Source organism: Melospiza georgiana, chromosome 3 (genome assembly GCF_028018845.1).
Source record: "Melospiza georgiana isolate bMelGeo1 chromosome 3, bMelGeo1.pri, whole genome shotgun sequence".
Taxonomy (NCBI): Eukaryota; Metazoa; Chordata; class Aves; order Passeriformes; family Passerellidae; genus Melospiza; species Melospiza georgiana.
This window is the reverse complement of record NC_080432.1, coordinates 35284537-35300779: the sequence shown is the minus strand read 5'-3', so window position 1 is coordinate 35300779 and position 16243 is coordinate 35284537. Positions and strand designations below refer to the sequence as shown.

Sequence of the window (16243 nt, the reverse complement as noted above, 5' to 3'; positions counted from 1 at the left end):
TGCTTCCAAACCCAGCAGGGTGTGGGTGTGTGTATCATCTCTGCCCAGCATGGATGCACATTTTCCCTCCATCTGCAGCGTTTGCTTGATGATTAGGGAAATGCAGGACATAGTGGAGAGGGTGAAGACTTCACAGCAGCTCTAAATCCACCCTGACCTTTGCCCCTTTCCCCCGGATTGTGTTGCCACTTACACACAGAGCCCCGCATTCAGCTCTGGGGGTCTCTACACTGGGTTGAAAGCTGACACTGGGAGCCATGTAAGCTGAAGCCCTTGATTTGCTTTAGCTGATGGAGCAGCTTTTCGCTGTCCTCCCTTCTGTTAAAGCCCCTGGTGAGATTCTGGCATGCCATGTGGCTAGGAGACAGCAGGGAGGATTACTGCTAGGATTCAGAGACACCGGCTCCTGTGGAGAGTGATTAGCAACTCATCATGCACTCCTGGCTCCTGAGAGCCTTGGGAAGCTGATTAGGGACGGCAGAAATGTATTCCTGACTGGGAGCAGGGCAGATCAGAGCTGCAGCAGTGTCTGAGCGCATGGTCAGGGGATGGGAGCAATGTTTTTCACACTATTTGTATCTGATGGGGGTCATTCACAGTTCTAGCAGATGCATTATTACACTGACACTGTTGTGCTTGACATGAAGAACTGAAAATTCCCGTCCGAGGTCGGCCCCAGCCATCAGGGCACGGTGGGCGCCGGAGCGGGCAGCACGGCCAGGGCGCGGTCTGTGCCGGGCCGGGGGCTCCTCTGCCCTCCCCTCACAGGCGCTTTGCCTTCAGGATCTCACTGCCACCACCGCACCGCTGTGTGCTTAACAGGGATCTCCCAGCTCTGCTGGGAAGAGCGAACAGCCCGGCTCTCTCCGAGGCGGACTTCCATCCTCCGGCCTCCATCCCACACTGGGGGCCGGGACACACGGCTGGGCTCGGGCTGCGCTGGGCTGGGTTCGGCTTCAGGGGATCGCCGCGCTCGGAGGGGTCGGGCTCGGCTCTGCTGGGTTCGGCTGCGCTGGGCTCGACCTGGCTCGGCTCGGCTCGACCTGGCACGAGCTACGGTTCGGTTCGGTTCGGCCCGGCTCGGCTGAGGGCGAAAGCGCTCGGGCTGCGCCGCCCGGCTGTGGTGTCCCGCGCTGTCCAGCAGGGGGCGCCTCCCGGCGGCGTCTCGGCCAGTGGTGGCCCGCCCCGCCCCGCTGGCCCCGCCCCTCTTTGTTGCGGCGGCCAATGGGAGCGCGTCGCGGGCGGGCGGGCGGCCGGTCGCGCGGTAGCGCGCGGCATGGCGCGCGGCGCGGGGCGCGCCCCCTGCGCGGCCGCGGCCGGTACCGGGGTCGGGACGGGGCGCCCGGAGCGAGCGGGCCGGCGTCGCTAGCGAGGGACCGCCCCCGCCCGGCCTCCTCCGCACGCCCCTCACAGGCGCACACACGCGCGCACACACACACACACATACATACATACATACATACAAAGAGCGGCCGGGCGGCGGCGGCGAGGCCGTGGGGCGCATCCCGGCAGCGGTCCCAGTCCCGGTGCCGGTCCCGGGCATGGCCGCGGGGCCATGACGGGCGTGGCGGGCCGCGGCGGCGGCTGTCGCGGGAGCGGGCGGCGTGCGGCGGCCGGCAAGGAGGGCGGCCGGTCGCGGAGCGCTCAGCCGCGGGCGGCGGGCGGCGGCGGCAGCGGGAGCGGCGGGGGCTCGGAGGAGGAGGAGCAGGAGCAGCAGCGGGACGGCGGCTCGCTCTTCCTGGTGAACAAGAGCGGCTTCCCCATGGACGGGCAGACCTGGGAGCGCATGTGGGGCCACGTGGAGCGGGTGCACCCCGACGGCGGGGCCGTGGCCGCGGCCATCCGGAGCGCCGCCCGCCTGGCTCGGGTAAGGCGGAGCCGCCGTGCGTCCCTCGTGCGGGGCGGCGGGTGACAGCCAGCCCCGGGGCCGCGTCCTGCGGCTGCCGCGGTCCGCCGCAACGGGGCCGGCTCGGAGGGGGTGACACCGCTGCCCGCAGGATGCTCTGGGACACTGCGGGGATGGACGGGGTATCCGCTGTCCCAAAGCGCCCGGAACGGGGAACGGGGCTGCGGGTGCTTAGGGGATGCGCTGGGTGTCCTGGGGAACAAGCAAGAAGAAAATTCCTCGTTTTAGCTTGGGGAGAAAAAAACAGAAAACAAAAGTTAAATCTTCAGGGACTGAGTGAAGCATTTTGTGCAATTTCAAGCAGGTTTTTGTTTTGCTTTTGGAACACAGGTGTTTCCTTAAACACAGCATTGCTCCTCAAATGTAACAAGGGATTTAAAACTCAGACATTTCTTTTCCAGTATGTGGAAAGATTCCAAATGCTTTTGTCTGATATGTTCCTCAGTACAAGCCCCAAATAGCTCTGCCTCACCCAAGTCTTTTTCTTCCAGACAGCAAATAAAATGTTGATGTCTGCTGCTGTTCCAAGGCTTCTTGACACTGTGCTGCATTACTGCTCACAATGTCTTTAACACTCTCTGCTTTGGCAGATTTTGAGCTTGATTCACTGCTCACATCAGGCAGCATTAAAGTGAGCTGACCGCTGGAGTCTGGCTTGGTTCATACCCCTGTGTGTGTTGGGGTGAGATGGTTGGGCTGCTGTTATGGTCCAAGCTGTCAGTGATACTGACATGAACCATATGCCTGTTCTATTCATGGAGTAGAAAGGAAATTCTGTGCACAGGGAAGTTGAAATCTTGTTGTGTAGGGCTGTATTGAGAAGGTGCTTGTCAAATAAGCTGCGGGCTGAGAAGGCCTTTCATCTCTCTTCTGCAATGTTCAGTCTAGTGCAGGTGCAGAAGGGACCATCTCTCTCCTCTCTGCTCTCCTTGTGCTGGAACCAGCCTTTGTTTGGCTGGGGGAGCACATCCAACTAAAGAATAATCAGGTTATGCTGAGTTTGTGGTTCCTTGCTGTGGTTCATCTTGTACTTACACAAGCACTTGAGGTGGAAATGAAGGGGCAGGGACTGGGCAGAACTTCTTGTTCCAGCAGCCTGACCAGCTTATGCCAGTCCGGATGGCCTGCAAGCCCACTTGGTGTTAAGAGATGGCAAAGCACGTGCTAGACTTGACTTTCATCCTTTACTTCCCAGCTCCAGAGCATGTAACTTTTACAGGAGACACCCTTGGTGACTAACAGAGCATCTGGTGAGGGACATGCCAGTGGCTCCAGTGTCTGGCCTGCACACTGTATTCCTGTGGGAATGTCCCAGAGAGTACTGCCCATGGCTTCTTCCTCAGTGCCACAGCTCTGGGATCACTCTCTGTAGCATCTGTGTAAGCTGGGCAGAATAAAAATGTTTTGAAATCTGCCTTGCCACATCATTTGATGTTGATGCTCAGTGCCCAGTGCTGTAGGAGTTGTACTCCTCCAGCAGTGCCTGGATGCAAAATCTCTGTTACAGTGATTAGTTTCTTCAGGGGCAGGAGAACCTGGTGCCCTCTGTGACTAAGTAGCTGTTGCTGGCTGAGTGTGGCACCTCTAGGGTCAGAAAGTAGTTTGAGGACTGTCTGGCCCTTATTAGGGCAGACAGAGCTTGGGTGAGCAAATGAAGGTTAGGGGCAGGGGTTTTTTTGCCAAAGTGGTAGTGGATTACCAAAGTTGTGATGGTAATTTCTGGGTCAGAGTAGGAATGTGAGTGGAGACTTGTTCCTTAAATGGTGGTACAAATTATTTTAATTGGCTTGTGCTGCAGGGTGTATGTCACCCTGCAAAAGACCAGGTGCTGCTGTTTGGGAGTTATGAGGGAAACTCATGCCTGTGAGAAGATGATTTGTAATCTGCTTGCATGGGTAGTTGGTCCAGGCTGAGTGAGTGGCATGTGCAACTGCTCCATTTCTGCATCTGATCTGTTCCTAATCCCTAGTGATGGGAGAGAGTTTTCATCCCCTCTCCAAGAAGCTCCGCTTGATTGCTCTAATCATCTTGGCATTAGTCTCAGCAATCATACACGCAGGGTGTAAGTAGCTCCTGACTGTGTCTGTGAGGTTTGTCCTTACTGCAATGAATGCAAGCTGCAGAGGTGCAGGGCTGCATGTCTCTCAGAGGCAGAGTCCTTACACAAAGCTGGCTTGTCTGCAAGGGCACTTTTGGAACCTGTGGGCTCCCCACCTCTGGCTGTTGGCTTGAGGTCTGCAAATAGTGCAGGCTCACGGTTTGGAAGGGCTGTGCAATCCTTTACTTGTTCTGTGATCTTGGAGGTACTTGGAGATTGTAATAAATTAAACCTCTCAGCAGCTTTGAGAACTCATGCCTGTCAGCTTCATCTGTGCTGAGTAACAGAGTGCTTGCAGGGGGAGCTGGTAGAAAATGACTTTCTGGTCATTAAGTGAGACAGTGGATTTGGGCAAAAGGAGTTCCACACAGGATGTCTGTGGTAAAGTGAGACTACAGCATTTCCAGCCATGGGATGAGTCTCCAGCTCTGCCACGTGGTCTTGCACTGCAGCAGCTCCACTGTCTGGAGCTGCAATTCCTTGGAAAGACTGATATAAGGTCAAGGCTTTTCATCTGACTTGCCTCTGAATTTCACTTGCTTTTCAAATTCATGGCCTGTAGTGCTGTGTCTGCATTTCCTCTTGCCATCCATGACCTCTTGCCTGCTCCTTGCTGCTCTGGATGCATCCCAGGAGCTGGAGGGCTGCACAGAGCTGTGCTTTTCTGCGCTTGTATTGTGCAGCCCTGGCTTCTGCTCCATGCTGAGTGGGTGCCCAGATCAGTCCTTCTGCAGCTGGGGCAGAATCAGGGAGGGAAACATGTTTGGAGGGAGTGGGAGTGGTGTGTGGCTCCCCAGGGCCTGGCCTGGCTGCCTGCCCTGCGCGGAGAGAGGAGAGCAGTGCTGCCCTGTGTGGCATCAGGCTTATGGATGCTGCTCCCTTCTTGCCTGAGATCTGGAGGCGCTTGAGCCTTCTGGCCCAGCAGGCCTGCTGAGGTAACTGGAATGTGTTCTAGCCAGTGGGAAAACCCTGGTTCTCTTTTCTAGGCTGTGCTCTGCTATCTGACACCATCAACCTCCTTGGATAATGTGACCACCTGCCTTGGAGATGGGGAGCACCTCACCTGGAGTGTGAACCTGTCCCCTTGGTGAGGGTGGCCTCTGTGGGTTTCAGGAAGGGCTGTGTCTGTCCACACTGCTGCTGTCCCTGTGGGATGCTGTCCTGGCTCCCACAGCAGGGTGAGGGCTGGGAGAAGGATGGAATCCCCACCTCTGCAGGCCCCTCTCTGGCTGGGGCTCCCATTGCTCGGGTGTTGTGTAAGTGCAGGAATGCACCTAGAGCTTCTGTATCCTTGAAGCAAAGGACCGAGTGTACTGGAGCAGAAATGGCCCTCCCAGGGAGGTGTGACAGCCCTGCCAGAGTTACCTTTGTCAGCTCCTTGCTGCTTCTGGAACCTGAGCCTTATCTGGTGTGTTGAGGCCTTCGTGCTGGAAGGAACAGGTGAATAATTCATCCAGCCCAAAGGGGCTGGGTGGGAAAGGAACCTGTGGAACCAAAAGAAAATTCCTCTAATGAAGAGCTTAGGCATGAAAATCATGATTAAGAAGTGCTAATGAGTCTTGCTCATAACTCCCAGTGGTGAGAGGAGACAGCCCATGTGTGCAGCCACCATGTAGCACTGGGATGGCGGGGGCGAGCTGGAAGCCTTGCCATCTGCTTGCCACTTACAGTTTGTTTCTGTGTGCCAGGAGTGTAGGAGTCTCTGGTTTGGTGTTTTCTCCCTCCTTCTCCAAGATGTATTTACTGCTTTGCTGTAGTAACTTGCTGTGTGTAGTAAATTCTGGGTTTTGTTGCCTTGGGATTACCAGTGCTCATTCTCTGAAAGCAAACACACAATCTTAACAGAGATGGGAACTGGAGAGGACAGTCTTTGTGGCAAAGATGCCCCATACCACCTGAACTTGCTGTTCTTATCAGTAATTGCTGACTTGAAGTATATTAAGGACAGTGATATGTCACTTTATGAGCTTTACACTGGTTACACCAGTGTGGTCCCACAGACACTTTTCTTTGCACCTTGTCACAGCTGCCCAAATTGCTGGTTCCTGAATTTGAGTCTGCATTAATATTCAAATTGCTTCCTCCACTGTGTTTGTGAGAATTGTGCTGACTTCTTTTTAGTCGTGCTGCCTACTTTAATATCTGCTGACCCCATATTTTGCAGTTTCACCCCTGAAATAAGTGGACTTGTGACAAGGCTGTGCCCCTTTCCTGCATGGCTGCAGGCTCAGGAGCCAAATAGCTGTGGGGATTAAACGTGGATTGAGGGCCTGCCTTCTTAAAATGCTTAGGCACAAGCAGATGTCTTATGAGATTTTGGAAAAATCCCATTATGTTGCCAGTCTATATCTTTAAGTGTCTTAATGTCATTAAATATTTGGGTCCCAGGTGGTCTTCTAGTCTTCTAGGTGCTGTGCTCTCCCTCCCCAGCAAGCTTGCTGCAGACATATGGCAGATGGGAAATTATGCAGCCCAGGATCCTTGTCTCCTTTTATCTTTCTCTTGTGGTAAAGGAGGCCAGAAATGAGACTTGAAATGGCTTCCAGGGGGAGGGAGCACAGCAGAGTCAGTACTGGGACTCTGCTCATCCAAACTGCCCTGTGCTGGGGGATGGGCATGGGAAGCAGAGGCTTTCTGTGCTGCACTGCCTGCCTGCATAGGGGGCGTTTGAGGGATGCTCTGATGATCAGCCTGCCACGGTCTCTGTGCAGGGCAGGGCTGGCTCTGCTGCTGGGGCAGCCCCCGTGGTCAGCAGGATGACTTTGCCTGATGCCTGAGCTCATGTGGGGCTTAAGCCATCTGTGCTGCAGCGTGGTGTTGCACTGAGCACATGCCACTGCTCAGTAAATCACTTATCTGCTCTGCAGGGAGCCCTGCCTGTCTAACCTCTTCATCTTCTTTCTCGTGTCCAGCCCTCAGTGCCGCCAGTGCCAAACTACAAGCTCTCCATGTCAATCCCAGAATGGCTCCAGGCAATACAGACCTACATGAAGATGCTGCAGTATCCTTCTCCTGTGGGTGTTCTCTGGAATGAAGGCTGACTTGTGCCTGGTGTGAATTAACAGAGCTCTACTGAAGCTTTCGCTGATTGCGAGGGCTTGGGATCATTTGGGGGTAAAGGGATGCCTCCGGGGATTTGTGATAGCTCCAGCAGCACTGAGCTTGTCATAGCAGTCCTCTGGAAGATGTAATAGCTTTAAATTATACTGAAAAATTTAACTGGAGTGACATTGGTGGGAATAGAAGTGCTTATTTTGAAGTTGATGTATGAGGATATTATGATTGGATCATGATGCCTGGAGAAATAATATGGTATCTTGTCATAAAGCCGCTAAGAGGGAGCCAGTGTTGTGTCAAACCCTCTCTCCCTGTGCCTGGGCAGCCCCTGGGGATTGCCTGTGTGCTCAGCCTGCAGGGAGTGCTTGTCACTGGGGTGGGGGGCACAAGCAGCTGTCCTGACCCCAAGGTGGGCAGGCTTGCCTGTGACACAGGAGCTGACCAAAGGCATCTCCCTTCCACATGTTCCACCTTGCTTGGGGATTCATCAGGGATCTACACATCTGTCTAGCCTGTCTGTCACTGCCCCACGCCCAATTCCTGCCTTTCCATTGCTGACATAATTTCAGGGAAGGTTGCTGGCCCAGATGCTGCTATTCTGTTTCCCTTTTTTCCTAAACTCTGCCTTTCTGTGTACGTGGGGAAACTGGGGGGATGAGGAATGAGTGTGAAGTGCTGGTAAGGATTAAGAAGGATATGGGAGACAGCCGGAAGAGCATCCAGAAATAGCAGGCGTGGTGAGCTGGGGGCAGTCGTGGCTGGGATCAAGGCGGGCCTGGAGCTGCAGCAGCTGCCCTGGGCAGGGAGCCTGGGCCTGCCTGCTCTGCAGGGAGATGGTGCATTTCTCTTCTCTATGGCAGCCACTGGGCCAGGACAGGAGGCTTCTTGCTCCCTGGGATTGTGCCAGAGAGGGTACCGTGCCATACAGAGCTCCAAAAATGACATTATCCCCTACCTCCCCCCACAGTGGATTTGAAATCCTGAATTCTGCTGTGTAGCAGGAGCAGGCCTTAGGCACAGGGTTTGGGTCTGTGTTCAGAAAAACTTCAAAGGGGGGCTGGGGAGCAGCGTCTGGGCTTCCTTTGAGGGCTGCAGGACGTGTGCTTTGTGCAGAGCACCCTGAGAGGGCCTCATGAGTTAGTTTTGAAGGCAGGAGGGAAGTAAAGCCTTGTTTGTGGAAAGCTCTGAACTGTAATTGAAGTCAGTTCAAGCATCCTGGTGAGAGCTGGAGTTTTTATTTAGGCTATGGTTATACATCCAGCAGCTGTGCTATTTATACCTTGCAAGCAACTCTCAGCTTCCATGGGGTCACCTGCTAGTGCCCTGGTAGCATCAGTTTTACTGGCATGAACATTCTGATGGGAATAGAATTTAGGTACTAGATACTAGGTTAGGAAGGAGATTCAACTGGAAAAGTAACCTATTAAAAATAAGGGCAGTGTGATTTTTTTTTTTGTTTTTTTTTTTTTACAAAACTTAATTGGGTTTTTTGTTTTGTTTTTGTTTTTACTGAACAGATTGTTTTCCTGGTCTGATTTATTGCATTGCTGCTTGGACAGAAATACACAAGGAGCAGGGAAGAGGCTGCTTCTGTTGATGCTGCTAGGAAGGTGGTGCTGAGATTTGGTTGACTGTCTGCTGGCATCATTTGTGATGAACTTTTCTGCAATTAGTGTTAACTAATGACCTTGGCTTGCACGTAGCTGGTTGTTTTCATTTCAAGAGCATCGTGTTTATAGAGAATGGTTTCTATTTTCTAAGTGTGAAGGGATGCACCTGCAATGATTTTGGTTGACAGGTCACAGGTGAGCCATGAGGCTGATGGAGTTAAAAGATTTCTAAAGGAAATAAGTTTTTTCAGACCATGGATTATGTTGATTGGTTAGGGTAAGCTATGAAAGCTTTCTCTTGCCCATGTGGGAGACTTTTTTCCAAACTTGCAACCTAGTAGTGAGCAGGACCTAGTGCAAAAGAGAGTCTATAACCTTCAAATGCTGAGTTTGAGTGTCATTTTAGATGGTCAACCTTAATACATGATTCTGCATGTATTAACTTATTAACTGCTGTTAATAAGTCATATAAAAAGACAAGTGACAAGTTTTGCTTTATTTTACATGCCATATGTTTAATATCTGAGAGTCAACAGCTTTTACTGTCTGTTTTGTGTTTCAGCAGGACCTCAGAACTGAAATTCACCTTTTCAGCAGTGTTATTTTATTGCTTGGCTGTTCCAGTTCCTTTCCCTTAACAGGCAAAATGCAGATACAATCACACGGGAACACAGTTCTTCGAGATCAGAAAGAGCAGACCTCTGAGTGGGTAAGTGCCACTGGAATTGCTCTGGGGTCCTTGTCCCTGATCAGCTGGCATTGCAGCACTGCTGCACATGGCATGGGAGGGCTGTGTCCTCTGTGCTCCTGTAGCAGGGCCAAAGCTGCCTCTGTTGCTGCCTTTGCAAGGAGTGTCCCAGCTTGCTGCGGGGTGCCAAAAGGACCATCGAGTGGAAGGGCTGCTCTTACTCAGCAGCTGTGTGGGAGCTGCTTGGCTGCAGGCCAGAGCTCCATGCACAGGGCTGGGAAAACTCTCTGCTTATTGGTGTTGGGCTGGGAGGGCTGGGTGCTTTTCTGGAAACTGAGTAAGTCCTGATATTCTGGTTGTGCTGAAATGCCCTTTGCAGGTGTAGGAAGGGATTAGCTGTGTGAAGTGCAGCAGGAGTTTGGACATCCTGGGCACAGCAGTTTTCCCTGGAGGCTCACGATGGACTGTTTAAGTTGTGTCTGTGCTTCTGCCTTGCTGCTTATCTTACTGTTTTGTCCATGTGGTGGGTTTGTGCTGGCTGGTGATGAGTTGTGCAGTGCAGCTATGAGCATGTGCCCAGGGAGCCTGGCAGCAGAGAGCTGGGGTCTTTTGTGTGTTAGAACTGCATCATACTTGGGACAGCTCTTTAACAGAACCTAATAAATTAGCAGGTTAGGGCAGGAAGGGTGTTGACAGCATTATGCTTTTATTTTAGGGTGAAATTAAGATAAGCAGAGTATAATTACTCCCATAGACTGCTCTGTCCCTAGCTCTTTCCATTTCTCTGTCAATAAACTAATGGTCCCTCACTCTAAAATTCCAGTTCCCATCTCAGCTTTGTGCTTCAGGTTTTCATCTTGCTGACAGCAGTCTTTCTCACCTCCTTTATCTAATGTTCACTGGTCTGGTGGAACTTGTTTAAAACAAATCTTGTGCCTCGAATGATAGATGAGTTTACAGAAGCTTAAACCAATTTTCAAGCTGCTCACTCATTTTTAAATTTGTCCCATTACTTTTTTCAAAGGAAGTGAAGGATGAAAATGAATTATGCTCAGCACTTACCACTTAAAAGGTCGTTGTCTTCCTGGGCTGGATAAAAGCCTGGCTTAGAGGATGGTGCTGTTTCCTAGAAGGGAACAGATAGAGTGCTCACAGCTGGATATGTGCCTGTGGCTTTGAATCACCTCCCAAGTGGAGCCATTTCCTCTGTTTATCTGCCTTAGTGATTGCTTGGTTTGCAGTGTCTGACTCCTCTCTTGCTGCTGCTGGGAACTGCTTGGAATGGGGTGGCAGGACTTCTGTGGGGTTAAGGATGGTGCCCCTGGAAGTGTCCAACCCCTCAGGGGCTGCCAGCTCTCCAGGCACAGTTGCCTGAGCACGGTGTGTGCTGACTCAAACAGTGTTAAATCCTAAGAAGGGCTGTGCTGCTTTGCTCCTGGATTGGGTGGATGGGAGTGCTGGGAGGAGTGGAGCTGTCAGGAGCATGAGTTGCTGCCCAGATCTGCTGTTCTGCTGTAGGCTCTAACACTTGCCTGGGCTTGGTTTCTCCAGTTTTGAGGAGGAGAATGCATGCAAAGCTGCATGAAGTTCCTGTCATTTTTATGAAACCAAAATTCCAGTTGTTTTTATGAAACTTACAGTTTCTGGTTTAGATTTCATATCTTTTAAAATTTACCTGGCCAAGTCAGGAGGATGGGACCAGACTATTTTTAGTGGTCCCCAGTGACAGGACAAGGAGCAATGGGCAGAAGCTGGAAGTTCCATCTAAGTGTGAGGAAGAAAATGTTCACTTTGAGGCTGACAGAGCACTTGAACAGGCTGCCCATAGAGGTTATGGAGTTTCCTTTTGTGGGGATATTCAAAACCTACCTGTGCAACCTGCTCTAAATGAAACTGCTTTAGTAGGAGGGCTGGGCAGATGGTCTCTGGAGGTCCCTTCCAACCCCAGCTTTGGTGTTTCTCCGTGAATAATGCATTGAGGTGTGCACAAAAGCTTCCCTTTCCTTCATCTGGCCAGTTTTCATCAAAGCTGAAAAATCACTCACACCTCCAAGTTATTTTTCCTGGGAGGTGTGTTCTGCTTTGCAAGAAATCTGCTCCCAGCGTGGCAGTGACAGGTGTCCTGTGCTGAGGTGACAATTTTTGTGGTGTGAAAGGTCTCGCTTGCTGCAACACAGTGTTTGGGCAAGCTGATTGGGCAAGATGCTGAAGGCCTCCAATTGCCACTGGCTCTTGAAAAATGAGGCTGTTCCCAGGGCTTTATTGACACTAAACATATTGCTGATTTCATAATGCGAGGGCTCAAAGTGTTACGAAATCTTTGGCTGCCTCTCCTCAAGACAGCAGTGGTTGGACACAAAGAAGCTGAGTACTAGATGGAAATTGAATATTCATAAATTCATGTCAAAGTGTCCTAAAGCAGCTGGGGCATATTAATGAGTTTTCCTATTATGGAGGGAGGACTAGATATTGTAGAGATTTACTGCCAGCATCAATGTGATGTATGACAAAATAAAAATGTGTGGCTGAGCATAGGAAGAACAGCATAAATTATCTATGTGTGCTCATTAAGGGATATAGTCTTGCTATAACTCAGTATTTACAGTCTCTTTAAAGAAAGTTACTCTTATTATCAACTTGAATTTTAGAGTGCCAGACCACCATGTGGATTTGTCTAGACTACAGATAGCACTTTTAGCAATGCTAGATTTCTGTTGGCGTAGCTGTGTGAGTCAGGGTGGCAGAGCTGTGAACCTGTAAACTTGGTGTGCTGTTCTTGTTGTGCTGGCAAACTGTGTCTGAAAATGTGCCTGGGTCTCACCTCTCCTGAGTTGGCTGTATTTGCATAAAATCCAAATTTATGGGTGTCGCTACATCCACTGTAGGAGTGCTTTGCTTACACAGTATCCTGGGAGAGTGCCCTTCACAGGCTTCATGATGTGCCTTTTTGTACTGAATAGGTAAAGGGCACCCTGTGAAGTTCAGCTCTGCTGATCCGTGTATGTATGCATGTGATATGAATGTTTCAGACACCAGTAGGACTGGTTCTCCTTTTCCCATGCAGAATTATGCTGGCTAAACCTATATTAGACTTTTGTTGTTATGACCAGTCTGATCAAAAATGATACATTTGACTGACATAGTCCTTCTTTTTAAAACTTCCAGGCTTGGATCATGTAAGAGCTTTAGGAAAAAAGTGTATGTGTGGATATCTAGTAATATCTGTAACTGTGAATTCAATGTCAACAAGCTGTTACTACTGGGTTTGCAAGGAGAGATAAGCCCTCTGGAAGCCTCTGTTCTAGGATGCAGGCATGAGGCACGATGAGGAACAAATCCCTTTATCCTCCACAGAGGATCAGGGGAGGTGCAGTGTTGTTCTGTTCCCTCCAGTAAGTGCCAGCTGAACAGGGGGACCTGCAGCTGAGGCAGAAACTGGTGTTTGGGTGGGTTCTGTGCTCTGTGAGGAATTGGAGCCCAGAAGCCGCTCTGTGAGGAGGGAGAGCCCTTCAGTGGCAGCAGATATGATGTGTGATCCGTTGCAGGGAAGGAGCACGACAGGAGCTGTCACGTGGCAATGACACAACCAAATAACAGGGAAGGGGATATGGGGGATAATACTGTTTCCACACACCATGTTATTAAGGAGCACTGATGGGGCTGTAAAGAAAAATGGGCTCATAGCATTTCCAGACAAAAGGCTGCAGAAGGCATTTGAACATCTGCTTCTCTCTCTCACAAAGGGGATGTTACAGATACGGTGGGGTGTTCAGCATGTGGTGGAAATGCTTTTGCTGTTGCAACACTGTTTTTGAGAGGATTCACAAGATCCATATCTGCTCTGCTGTTTTATCTCCTTTTACTCCTGCTGGTGCCTTTCACTTCTCTCTCGGCTTCGTTATCATGAATGAAACTGTCAGGGGCCTTAAAATCTCCTCCTCCCAAGTTTTTCTATAGACCTCATGCAAATACATGGGTCTGTGCAAGGAGAATTTTGTGGAAAAATATACTGGAGGATCTCACTAATAAAAAAATTATTCAGTCTTGTAGGAGTCTATCTGGTGAAGGTAATGGGGAGCCTCTCCTAAGCATGGTCATCCCTGAAGGGACTCCAGTGTGATCAGTGCCAGCTGGTGAGATCCTCCAGTTTTGGGCATGCTGAATGGTTTTAAGCTTTTTCTAACCTGTATATGAAATTGGGTGCCCCAAGAGAAAAATCTGGAAGCAAAAGGAATTAATGATTTGTGTGAGCTGTATTTAGGCGCTGCCATTTTGAACAGAAAGCATCCTGAAGAGGCAAAGTCAGCTCCTTTCAGGGCCTCTGTTACTGCAGGAAGCAAGGGAGATAGTCCTGCTTGGCTCCTGAAAACACTGAAAGAAATTTGAATCAATTAACAAGGAAGTATCACTGTCTGCCAAGGACTAGGTTTGAGGGAGGAACAAGCAGCCTGTTCCTGTTGGCTACATTTGTTAAAAGGCAGAAGTGTTCACTGTGGTCTGGAATAGAGATGTGCCTGGCAGACATCAAGAGAGTGGTGTCAATGCCACAAGGAGGGGAGCTGCAGGGTGCTGTCTTTGGCTGTAGCAGTCTCTCCTGGAAGAGATGGACTGCCCCCAGAGCTCACTGGAGTGTTGGGAAAGGGTAACTGTGGGCTAATTCCCAGCTGTCTGATGTATAAGACTAAAAAATAGCTATATATGGGGCTCTTTTCAGGTAACTGTCAAGATTTAAAGAAAATCCCAGAAGCAAGCTCTGCTAAGGCAGGGAATTGAAATGCTTGATGCTGTTTTTTTAATTCTTTTCTGCCTTCCTTAAATCTCCTTTCACAAGTTTAACTCCAGAGTTTCTGGTCACTATTAATATCTGAGACAATGTGATAGGAATTTAGGAGTGAGGGAAAAGAGGGAAAGGACAAATCAAAGAGCACCTGAATTGTGCTGTTTTCACATGAGCTGAATGTTCTGTCATTTGCCATAAGTTGTTTGTCATAGATCCCTTAGAGAGCTGACATGCAGCCTTGACCATTAATATTTGTGTTAGAGAATGTGGGGAGGGTGGGTGCTGGGGAAGGCAAAGATAGCAGCCTTTAAAAAGAATAAGGGAAAAGATAAGTCTCGGAACTTTGAGTTTATCTGCAGTTCAAGGGAAGGGAAAGGCAACATTAATAGTGTTGCCACTGTTCATTTCTGAGAATTTCCTTCTATGAGCTTTTGCAAACAAGGGAGAAGACGTGGATGTAATAACTCCTTGTTTTAGTGTGGCTTTTGATAAGGCCACATCTTATCTCTGCAGATAAGGCAGGGACCTTGAGTCTAAATAAAACTATTTAATGGAAGGACCCAACTTGGTGGAAAGCAGCACGTAGGAAGTGGCACTTTACCAATCTTGCCTCAGAGATCTTGGTAAAGTGGCACTTTACAATCTCTCAGCTCAGAGATTGTCAGAGGTGTGCAGTGTCTGTCCCAGCTCAGTTTTTCCTTAATGGTATGGGTAGGACTAATTGTATCATGATGGATGATTTGCAGTCCAGGTTGGACAAGGTGACAAGGCTTTGACAAGTGGAACTGGGATATTCAGAGTGATCTCTTGGGCTGGAACAAATAGGAGATAATTTAGCGAGGACAAATGTAATAGGAGAGTTTGGGAGTAGCCAGCTGTGGAGAGCAAAAGTGGAGTTTGGCAAAGAAGATGAGCTTAAAAAAATAAAAGAAACCAAATAAAATTTACCAAAAAAGCCCAGCCAAAAAATCCCCACCCCTAACAAAAAAACCTCCCAACCAACCAACAAAAAACCCCACCAAAAACACCAACAAAAAAACCCAGCAAAAAACCACCAGAACCCGATTTAATGTGGGCCAACAGAGAAAAGCCAACATCATGCTGGCTTGGTTGCAAATATGCACTGAAAGATGGATTCAGAAGGAAATTGGTCTGTTTGTACTGTTGTGGGCTTAGCCAAAGGACTGTGAGAAGTGAGTTGGTTGAAGGGATTCCAAAATTGAAAGAAACAAACATTGTCCTAAAATCATAACCTCAGGGGGAGTGAGGGAGGAATTAAATAAAAATTGGTGTCTGCTTTCTTATTTTTACAGAGGAGAAGGTAGATTACAGTCTTTTGCATATACAAATGTCTGTAGCAAGAGGAGAGATGATGAATGGTCTCCATGCCCACTGTGGAGAGCCAAAACAGCTCCTGATTTGGTTTGCAAAAAGGGAAGGATTTAGTTTAAACATTAGGGGACCTTCTTAGAGGCAAGGTTAAGTATAGGATAGATTAGCTGGTGGGTTCCCAGGCTTTTGAGAAGCCAGTTGAAAGCAGACTGAAAAATAATCCGTGGGGAGTGATTTAGATTTGGCTTGTGCTACCTTGGGCCGAGCAGTGGCTTGGGGATCCTCCAGGGGCTCTGCTTCCAATGCAAACACAGGGTTCAAGGCCATGCTTTGACTCAAGCTTGTTAAAAGTGGAAGGAGAACTCTCAGTGGCTCTTGAACTGGGTCATGCACACAAACCCTGAGGTCTGTGCTGGAAATGCAGAGAGAAAGCAAACTGTTTGCAGAGTGCTCCCAGGGGTCCAGGGGGGCTGCGTGTGAGGGCACAGCCTGCCCAGAAGTGCAGTGGCTGCTGCTTGGCTGACAGCTGGTGGTGCCTCCTGAGCAATGCTCCCTTCTCACAGACCTTCCCCACTTGTGGGAACCCAGGACATCCCTCTGGCTGTCCTGAGCAGCCAAGACCCCTGCCAGGGGGCTCAGAGACCCTGGCACAGAGGCCAAAACACCTGTGGTTTTGATTATGACCCATGGAGCAAGTTACCAACCTTGTATGAAGATCAGCAAGCCACAATAGTTTAAGTAGAATAATAGTGAAGTTACCATGGAGTAGAAA

The 16243-nt window shown here is 49.8% G+C and overlaps 1 protein-coding gene across 1 annotated transcript in view; it reads left to right on the top strand.

Moving 5' to 3' along the window:
- Window positions 1-1555: 1555 nt before the first annotated feature.
- VASH2 (vasohibin 2) overlaps window positions 1556-16243 on the top strand; it is a 34785-nt gene continuing 20097 nt past the window's right edge. The window contains exons 1-3 of the mRNA XM_058021529.1: window positions 1556-1867; window positions 6917-7005; window positions 9324-9380. Of these exons, the coding sequence (XP_057877512.1) occupies window positions 1556-1867; window positions 6917-7005; window positions 9324-9380 (458 nt within the window). The remainder of the gene's footprint in view (window positions 1868-6916; window positions 7006-9323; window positions 9381-16243) is intronic.